This window comes from Hippichthys cyanospilos, chromosome 13, assembly GCF_059441005.1.
Source record: "Hippichthys cyanospilos isolate Australia breed blue-spotted pipefish chromosome 13, RoL_Hcya_1.0, whole genome shotgun sequence".
Taxonomy (NCBI): Eukaryota; Metazoa; Chordata; class Actinopteri; order Syngnathiformes; family Syngnathidae; genus Hippichthys; species Hippichthys cyanospilos.
This window is the reverse complement of record NC_142381.1, coordinates 57,591-67,664: the sequence shown is the minus strand read 5'-3', so window position 1 is coordinate 67,664 and position 10,074 is coordinate 57,591. Positions and strand designations below refer to the sequence as shown.

At 58.1% G+C, this 10,074-nt stretch overlaps 1 protein-coding gene across 1 annotated transcript; it reads left to right on the top strand.

Annotated features, from left to right (window-relative positions):
• Positions 1 to 449: 449 nt before the first annotated feature.
• On the top strand, positions 450 to 9,805 carry polr2b (RNA polymerase II subunit B). The gene is made up of 24 exons (XM_088430660.1): positions 450 to 614; positions 1,568 to 1,640; positions 1,748 to 1,898; positions 2,164 to 2,276; positions 2,355 to 2,574; positions 3,147 to 3,305; positions 3,408 to 3,572; positions 3,636 to 3,832; positions 4,539 to 4,658; positions 4,724 to 4,910; positions 4,982 to 5,125; positions 5,196 to 5,335; positions 5,947 to 6,058; positions 6,129 to 6,283; positions 6,714 to 6,912; positions 7,404 to 7,572; positions 7,664 to 7,855; positions 7,917 to 8,167; positions 8,246 to 8,335; positions 8,405 to 8,512; positions 8,583 to 8,696; positions 8,762 to 8,922; positions 8,999 to 9,194; positions 9,670 to 9,805. Exons 1-24 carry the CDS (start codon positions 596 to 598, stop codon positions 9,757 to 9,759), a joined length of 3,525 nt encoding a protein of 1,174 aa, XP_088286786.1. The 5' UTR covers positions 450 to 595; the 3' UTR covers positions 9,760 to 9,805.
• Positions 9,806 to 10,074: the final 269 nt, after the last annotated feature.

Below are 10,074 nucleotides of genomic sequence, written 5' to 3'. Positions count from 1 at the left end.
CGCCAAGGCTAACTGGAAGGGTCACGTGAGTGGCCCTCAGGCCAGGCCTCTTCTGCAAATAGCTTACGTGTGATAGAACGTCAGCGATTTTCTAGGAAGTTTACAGACAATTATAGGTATACACATGATTCACATATTGACAACAGTTTCTTGATTATTGCGAGAAATCGTTAGCATGAGCGGTGTCTTGACATAAAAGGATATGTGCCTAGAACCTTAAATGACAGAGACACTTGAGCCGATTCGTCATTTCCCGAGGGTACAAGGGTGTCGAGGGTCCCGAGGGTGCTCGCCCTCCGCATGCTCGGTGATCCCTGCTCTTAGTGCTCTGAACGAATGGGTCTGAGTGCAGGATGTAGGACGGGGTCCCGCAACCGGAACCCTCTCGCCCTGAACGCTACGTGACGTTGCAGCACATGCAGTTCCTAGTCTGACCGCATGGAGCGGCGTCGCGTCATTTCTTCATTGTCGAGCGGCAGCCGCGGCTCCTCCTCAGGCGAACAAGAAAGCAGACGGGAGATTCGAAGAAGCGCGCTATCGTTTCGTCGTCGAACCTTGGCTCGTTTTTCGCACTTTTCCCTAGCCGAGGCTTCAAATGTACGACCAGGACGAAGGTGAGCTCTTGGACGTGAACGCTTGACGGACACAACTGCGTCGCCGCCGCATTTCGCTTTTCTCGGTTTAGCTTAGTTTAGCTTATCTTAGCATAGCATAGCATCCTGGCCAGCAAGCGGGTGAACCATCGCTGGGCGAAACCTCGAAAAGACCAAAATGTCGTTACAACACTGCGTTACGAAGAATATTCCGCTGCGGCGCTGCCCCTTTTCAAGTGACGCTTCAATTTGCCACTTTTGCCGGCTTCGACGCGCCAATCAAGCGTCGTCAGCCAAGAAACCACTTTCTATTTTAGCCCCGGTGACCAAAACAATCGTGTTTTAGCAAGACCGATGCCCCAAAAAATCTTGGATGAAGGACGCAAACTGTGTTCGAATGTGGTCAATATGATAAGATTTGTGGAAATTGTGACATTTGTAATAGTTAAATTGGCTGGCAAAAAGATCCCTTGTTTGCAACTCCAAACAATAGAATCTCCCCGCGTCCCCCCACCACGGTCACGATCGCATCATAGTCTGGCCTCGTCTCATTTTTTTTTCTTCTACATATTGGATGCAACGAGGGTGTCCTCGAATACTTCCAAATTCGCCAGGACATGTCCCCAAAAAAGCAAGCTAGCTTTAATTTTTCCGGGGTCGTCCCACCACATCTGTGACAGTGTTTTATTTCATGCAAATTAAACTTTGGAAAGAGGCCACAGAGAAGATTTCACTGCACGTGATATTGACGACGGACGCCGAAGACGCACGTTTAACTAGCCGCGGTGCGTTTTTTTGCGTCCTCTCTGGAGTTCCGGCCGACTATCGAGCGTCGTCCGCCTGGAGGTTCGGGACGGAAGGTTCCGCGGGCTGAACGTCGACGGTAGCCAGAAAAGACTTTGCGCGTCGAGTTGAGGTGGAGGTCGCCCGAAAGGGGACCGCGATCTCAGTCTCTTCTCCCCGACTGGGCTCAGATACCCAGTACGATGAGGACGACGACGAGATCACGCCGGACCTGTGGCAGGAGGCGTGCTGGATCGTCATCAGGTGCGTTCCGGGCCGCCCGTAGGGGCCGTCTTCGTCCGACGTCCGTCGCGTTGACTTGGGATGCGCCGTAGCTCGCGTCCTCCTCAAAAAGTCCGCCGCATTTCCAGCTCGTATTTTGACGAGAAGGGCCTGGTGCGGCAGCAGCTGGATTCCTTCGACGAGTTCATCCAGATGTCGGTCCAGAGGATCGTGGAAGACGCGCCGCCCATCGACCTGCAGGCTGAAGCCCAGCACACCTCGGGGGAGGTGGAGGAGCCCGTAAGTTGCCCCGTCGGTCCGGATTTGCTGTCATTGAATCGTTTGGGGTGCCCATCAAACTCAAGTAAAATGATCCCAGATTTGAGCGCAGTCCACAAAAGTGCGCTCCGATTGGCTTCTACTTAACGATCAAAGGGGGTGTTAGTCTTCTCTGTTCCGTATAGCGAAAAATGCGCCCTGAGGAAAATGCCTGATTGTGTTTAGTTTTGGTAAAGAAAGTGAAGGCTAACATGCAGGACTGACTTTGACTTGTCGTGTGGTGCAGCCGCGTTACCTGCTGAAGTTTGAGCAGATCTACTTGTCCAAGCCCACCCACTGGGAGCGAGACGGTGCCCCGTCCCCCATGATGCCAAACGAGGCTCGCCTGCGAAACCTCACGTAGGTCCCGGCCGCCGCCGCCACCTTGGGGGGGGTGGTAGGGTTAGCAACCGGTCGCTCACACCCCCCCCCCCCCAGATACTCGGCCCCCCTGTACGTGGACATCACCAAGACCATCATCAAGGAGGGCGAGGAGCAGCTTCAGACGCAGCATCAGAAGACTTTCATCGGCAAGATCCCCATCATGCTGCGCTCCACCTACTGCTTGCTCAGCGGCCTGACCGACCGTGACCTGTGCGAGCTCAACGAGTGCCCGCTGGACCCCGGCGGCTATTTCATCATCAACGGCTCCGAGAAGGTGCCGTCCTGCTTCGCCTCCTTCGTGCGCTCCATCGCCAAAAGGAAACCGCCGGGGTCGCCGACTCTGGCCCCGCTCGATCGACTTCTAAAGCCGCGTTGACATCGGGCCTCCAAACGAGCAAAAGAAAAATCGATCAAATTAAGCTACACGGCTAATCTGGTTCATCAATGCTTCAAAGTTGAACTAAAATTGTCCAAATATCTCAACCGCGGTCAGTAACGTCTCAGATTCCCCGAAAGCAGACAGATCATCTTTGTGGTCTTCCCAATAGGACATTTGCAAATGTCAGCGTTGTCTTCGGGAGTCCGTGATCCACGGTTTTGCCAAATTTAGGACGGGTTGAGTCGCTCCGTTTTCTGCGACGGCGGTCTGAAAATCTCCTCTCTTAAAAAGGAAGGAGAAGGAATCAAAAATGTTGATCTGAGTCATGGAGCGTATAATCAATCGAGCGACTGACGTCAGAAATATGTAATGGCAAGCTTTTGTTACTACTTGCACCGCGCCGCCACCGATTGTTGCACGCGGTTTCAAACCGGATGCCGTCTAAGGTGAAGCGTGGCCGTGTTCAGGTGCTGATTGCCCAGGAGAAGATGGCCACCAACACGGTGTACGTGTTCGCCAAGAAGGACTCTAAGTATGCCTTCACGGGCGAGTGTCGCTCCTGCCTGGAGAACTCGTCGCGCCCCACCAGCACCATTTGGGTCAGCATGATGGCGCGCGGAGGACAGGTCAGTCAATAGCAAGCCTCGCCTTGTCGCCTCGCGCGCGCCTGGATTTAGGCCAGATGTTGCCGAGCCCGCCGGATACGATGATGCCTTTCGCCGTCTCAGGGCGTCAAGAAGAGCGCCATCGGACAGAGGATCGTGTCCACGCTGCCCTACATCCGCCAGGAAGTCCCCATCATCATCGTCTTCCGAGCGCTGGGCTTCGTGTCGGACCGAGACATCCTGGAGCACATCATCTACGACTTCGATGACCCAGAGATGATGGAGATGGTGCGTAGCGTAGTCGCCGGCCTCGGGCGCCGCCCCCTGACCCGCCCGCTTACGCCCGCTCAGGTCAAGCCGTCGCTGGACGAAGCCTTCGTCATCCAGGAGCAGAACGTGGCCTTGAACTTCATCGGGTCCAGGGGAGCCAAACCGGGAGTCACCAAAGAGCGCAGGATCAAGTACGCCAAAGAAGTTCTGCAGAAAGAAATGCTGCCGCACGTCGGCGTCAGCGACTTCTGCGAGACCAAGAAGGCCTACTTTCTCGGGTGAGCAAAGGCGTCGCCGCCCTCCCGGGTCCGTTTCGAGGCGCGCGGACCCGGCCTGTGCTGGACTCTGTCCGCAGGCGTTGCGGAGTCTTCGCCGCGAAAAAAAAAGGGAGTAGTATCGAATTCGTGCTTTTTCTCCGTATCAGTCTTTAGTGTTGTCACGCTCTTCTGACCAGACTCCCTCAAAAGAACATCAAAAACTTGCGGCTCACTTTCTGACACAACAGAGAGATCCGAGCATGTTTTTAAATGCTTGACGTTGGCTCCCGGTCTCCTGTGGTCGAGCTATTTGGGTTCTGCTCCTGGTTTATGAAGGCCCTGATGCTGAGAGATGAGCCCAGCAGAACTGTAAAGTCTGCGGACTTTAGTCCGTGTAGTGCAGGCCGGATTCAAACAAATACAGTGAGGCGGCGTTGAAGCGTTTGCGCTAGCTGCAAATGGGGCCAATTGCGGCCTTTTGTGCTCTGACTTCATCCTAAGCTCGGTCTGCTCCCGGAGCCTCAGAAAGCAAAACGTAGAAAATAAAACTGGCTAAGTGCGCTTAGCAAATTGCCGATATCCCTCCTTTCAATTCGCGGGGTTTCGGCTCCGCTTTTGCTCGGGATTTGCCCTTTCTGTAAAGCTCGCCCTCCAAGGGGCAAAGCGCTTTCCGCCCGGTGAGACGAGCAAAAACGGAAGCGTTCCATGGCGGGGTCCGGCCTTTCAGGTACATGGTGCACAGGCTGCTGCTGGCCGCTCTGGGCCGACGAGAGCTGGACGACAGAGATCACTACGGCAACAAGAGGCTGGACCTGGCCGGACCGCTCCTGGCTTTCCTCTTCAGAGGGTGGGTCCGGCGTTTGCGCCGCGGTGGCTCGGCCCGCGCTTGAGCTTCTTCCCGTCTGGCTTCAGGATGTTCAAGAACCTGCTGAAGGAGATCCGCATCTACGCGCAGAAGTTCATCGACAGGGGCAAAGACTTTAACCTGGAGCTGGCCATCAAGACCAGGATTATTTCGGATGGGCTCAAGTACTCGCTGGCAACCGGCAACTGGGGCGACGTCAAGAAGGCCCACCAGGCCCGAGCCGGCGTGTCCCAGGTCGGCCCGGCGCGTTGACCGGTTGGCGCCGCCGCGTCGCCGCTTCCCTTACCGGTTTTGTCGGGTCGCAGGTGCTGAACCGGCTCACCTTTGCGTCCACCCTGTCCCACCTGCGTCGCGTCAACTCTCCGATCGGACGCGACGGCAAACTGGCCAAACCCAGACAGCTGCACAACACGCTTTGGGGGATGGTGTGCCCGGCCGAGACCCCCGAGGTGGGCGGCGGCGCGCCCCGCGGCCCGGCCCGAACCGTCGGCTGACTGCGCGCGCGTGCGTGCTTCTCAGGGTCACGCTGTGGGCCTGGTAAAGAATCTGGCCCTCATGGCTTACATCTCGGTGGGATCTCAACCTTCTCCCATCCTTGAGTTTTTGGAGGAGTGGAGCATGGAGAACCTGGAAGAGATCTCGCCCGCCGCCATTGCCGAGTGGGTCACGCACACAAACACACGTACCACCGTGACTATACTGCCTCGGCTCCGCTGCGGTGACCCCGTTTTGACTCGAGCGCCTCCTGTGTGACTGCTCTTTACACCGCTGCTTTCTTTTGGCTTCTTGAATCGGTCGCCTGCGTTTGCCAGCGTCTTTTGCCGCGGCCTCTTTTTGACTTTGATTTGAGCGTTTTTGCGAAGCGGAAACGTGCTTTCGCCCGGGTCGCGTGAGTTACATTCTGCCCGCTACTTCCCAAACGTTTGCCCGTGCGATCTCCGTGTCTCGGTCTTGCCCAAATCGGTCGAGCGGCGGTCTCGCAACTGCTCGCAAACATTTCCGAGGCGTCCCGTGAAATCAAATTTTCAAAGTGGTTCACTTTTGTGGGGGGGGGGGAGTTTTTTTTTCTTGGGGCACATAATTGAAACCGAAGTAGGTTGCAGTACCTCCAATTACTGGGTAGCGATTGTTGACTAAAACGCCACAGTCTTTGGTTTAGGACTGTGTTACGCCAGCTGCGCCATCTTGACCAGACGTTTTGTCGACCGCACTATTTTGACGGCAAAGGCTTAGTCGATCGTTTGTTTGTCCGTACGGCGCGACGCGGCAGCGCCACCAAGATCTTCGTCAACGGCTGCTGGGTGGGGATCCACAAGGATCCCGAGCAGCTGATGAACACTCTGCGGAAGCTCCGGCGTCAGATGGACATCATCGTCTCCGAGGTCGGTGCCGCGCCGCTTCCCGTCGGCCGCCTCTGCCCCGGCGCTTCGCGGCTCACCTTCGCCCCGGCAGGTGAGCATGATCCGAGACATCCGAGAGCGCGAGATCAGGATCTACACGGACGCCGGGCGCATCTGCAGACCGCTTCTGATTGTGGAGAAGCAAAAACTGTTGCTGAAGAGGCGACACATCGACCAGCTCAAGGAGAGAGAGTACAACAACTACAGGTGAGCGTCATGTCCGTCGCTTCTTTCCTGCGCTACAAGTGCCCCGCTTTCAAAAGCTTGTCGACCGGTTCAAATTGGAGCTGAGGCAAGTGTCGCGGATTTGGGGAAAGGAGCTTTTCGCCGGCGCCTCCGCCCTGTCGCTCCGAGGCGGCGACGAGCCTGTAGCGTAACGCTCACGAAACGAGCAGCTCGCCGATTGCTCCGTCCACACTGCGCGGGAAATCGGCGGACTCCCGATTTTTCTTTCTTTCTTTCATCGCTAATAACCACAAAGACGGGCTACGCTTCGGGCGCTTCGACAAATTTGTCCGGCCGCGCCGTTGCGGGCGTCGGCCTGAGTGACTGCAGATACTCGTCGAAACGCTGAGTTGAGCGGGCCGCGTCCCGCCCGCCCGTGAGCCGTCTCGTCTTTGCTTTTGCCGGCGCGCAGCTGGCAGGACCTGGTGGCCAGCGGCGTGGTGGAGTACATCGACACGCTCGAGGAGGAGACGGTGATGCTGGCCATGACCCCGGATGATCTTCAGGAGAAAGGCGTGGCCTACTGCTCCACCTACACCCACTGTGAAATCCACCCGTCGATGATCCTGGGGGTGTGCGCCTCCATCATCCCCTTCCCCGATCACAACCAGGTGGGTCTTTTGGTCCGGGCCGTATTTCCAAAGAGGCCCCTCTTTTCCGTTCAAAAGTCCCCGAAGGCCTCGGAATTCGGAATTGCGGCCTTTCCAATCGATCTTTCAAAGGTCTCGAAATTGTTAGCGCGTGGCAAGTTCGGCGGCGGTCTGAGATCCCGTGATAAACGAATAATATTTTCAGGAACCGACCGCGATAGCGGACCCGATCAAACCGGCACCAGTTTTAGTCAGCAGATGCGTGCAAACCCGGGAACAAAAGTTTGACCTGAAGTGGAACGAAAGAGTCTCGGGTCCAACTGGCCACACGCCGTCGGCGCCGGGCGGCCTAAAAGAGAAAAAATGTGCCGAAATTTCGGAAGGCGACGAGACGGCGCTCGATACTTGTAGCGTCGTCGATTCGAAGCGCTGGTTATTTGTAGCGCTTAGGTCCGCGACGCTTGCCCGGGACCGGCGAGCGAGATTGAGCCTTTGTTTTTGTGTGCCATCAGTCTCCCAGGAACACGTACCAGTCGGCCATGGGCAAGCAGGCCATGGGCGTCTACATCACCAACTTCCATGTTCGCATGGACACGCTGGCGCACGTGCTCTACTACCCTCAGAAGCCGCTGGTCACCACTCGCTCCATGGAGTACCTGCGCTTCAGAGAGCTGCCGGCAGGTACGATCGCCCGCCCGCCCGCCCGCCCTCGGCCCGCCCGCCCGCCCGCCCGCCCTCGGCCGGCCCGCTGACCGCCGCCGGCCTTCGGCAGGCATCAACTCCATCGTGGCCATCGCCTCCTACACGGGCTACAACCAGGAGGACTCGGTCATTATGAACCGCTCGGCCGTGGACCGGGGCTTCTTCAGGTCCGTCTTCTATCGCTCCTACAAGGAGCAGGAGTCTAAGAAGGGCTTCGACCAGGAGGAGGTCTTCGAGAAGCCCACCAAGGAGACCTGCCAGGGTGAGCGGCGCCTCCGAGGCCTCCGGCGCCGCCAGCTCTCACGTCGCCGCTGCGCCGGCAGGGATGCGCCACGCCATCTACGACAAACTGGACGACGACGGCCTGATCGCGCCGGGCGTGCGCGTGTCGGGCGAGGACGTGATCATCGGCAAGACGGTGACGCTGCCCGACAACGACGACGAGCTGGACAGCAGCAACCGTCGCTACACCAAGCGCGACTGCAGCACCTTCCTGCGCACCAGCGAGACCGGCATCGTGGACCAGGTCATGGTCACGCTCAACCAGGAGGGATACAAGTTCTGCAAGATCCGGGTACGGCTCGCCGCGCGCTCGCGCCGACCCTCCGCGCCGGCCTCGCCTGACAACCCGCGCCTCCGCGCCCGGTCGCAGGTCCGCTCGGTGCGCATCCCGCAAATCGGCGACAAGTTTGCCAGCCGGCACGGGCAGAAGGGGACCTGCGGCATCCAGTACCGACAGGAGGTAGGGAGGCGGGCCGCCGGGCGGGCGGGGCGACTGACGGCGAGCGCTTCCGCCGCCTTTGTTTGGCAGGACATGCCTTTCACCTGCGAGGGCATCACGCCAGACATCATCATCAACCCGCACGCCATCCCGTCCAGAATGACCGTCGGCCATCTCATCGAGTGCCTGCAGGGCAAGGTGAGCCGCTCCGTCCGACGGGGTTGCGTCCCGGGCCCGCCGCTAGCCGCCTCCTCGCCGCCCCCCGTAGGTTTCGGCCAACAAAGGCGAGATCGGCGACGCCACGCCCTTCAACGACGCCGTCAACGTGCAGAAGGTGTCCAACCTGCTCTCGGAGTACGGCTACCACCTAAGGGGCAACGAGGTGAGTGCCGTCGGCCGCCGCCGCCCTTCCCCTGAGCGCCTTCACCCCGGTCCTCGCGGCTCCAGGTTCTGTACAACGGCTTCACGGGCCGCAAGCTGACTTCGCAGATCTTCATCGGGCCCACGTACTATCAGCGCCTCAAGCACATGGTTGACGACAAGATTCACTCCAGGGCCCGCGGGCCCGTGCAGATCCTCAACAGGCAGCCCATGGAGGGCCGTTCGCGGTGAGACACCCCGACGGCGCCGCCGCCGAGGAAGGGAGCGGCCGAGCGGCCCGTCTCACGCCCGCTCGTCTTTCAGCGACGGCGGCCTTCGTTTTGGCGAAATGGAACGCGACTGCCAGATCGCCCACGGCGCCGCTCAGTTCCTGCGCGAGCGGCTCTTCGAGGCGTCCGACCCCTACCAGGTGCACGTGTGCAACCTGTGCGGGCTCATGGCCATCGCCAACACCCGCACGCACACCTACGAGTGCCGCGGCTGCCGCAACAAGACGCAGGTAACGCACGGGGCTGCCACCGACCCCCGCCAGGGTTCGTGGCTAATCGTTTTGGGCGGGGGGTTGTGCCGTCTGTTTTGGGGACCGGAAATGCAGCCCGTCCACATCGGGCCCCACCCCATTCATCCAAATGCCAAAGAAATGACAGCAGACAATTTAAATGCGGGGAACACAAGAGAAGAAGCACCAAAATGTTGGGAGTCTTTCAAAAAGGCCTTCCCCCTTTTGTCCACTGGAGGGCGGAGTGATTCGCTTCTATGCAAAAGGCGTTTGGGGAAACGCGATGCTGCTGCGATTGCCTGTAAATGTGGTAGCAGCGATTCATCTCTTTGTGGTTGTAAACGTCAAGGAAGTTATTTCCCGACGATTCGTCCGAGGGCCGTAAGGCGGGCCCGAAGGGGACGACGAGCCAAAAACAATACCGTTGTACGCAGTCCCGCTAACGACCTGAGACGGCGGTTTGTTCTGTTCGCAGATCTCGTTGGTGCGGATGCCGTACGCGTGTAAGCTTCTCTTCCAGGAGTTGATGTCTATGAGCATCGCGCCTCGCATGATGACGGCGTGACATTTTCCCTTGTCTTTGTTTTGAAATAAAAGTGACGCGAGCGCTGCAGGTGAGCTTTATTGCCTTTCGCCCGACCCTAGCCGGCGTCTAGCACACAATCACCGACGGACCCTTTTCTGTCATTCCGGATCACGTGATTTGTCAGGCTCGATGCCGTTTGTCTGTCTGGCGCAGAAGTTGCATTTGGCCGAACGTTTTGATGAAGGAATGTCTTGAATAGGATGAACGAGTGACGGGTACTTTAAACAAAGTTGTGGCTTGACCCTTTTAATGTCAGTCTACAAGACAAAGACGTCCTGGCGCATTCGGGCGGAG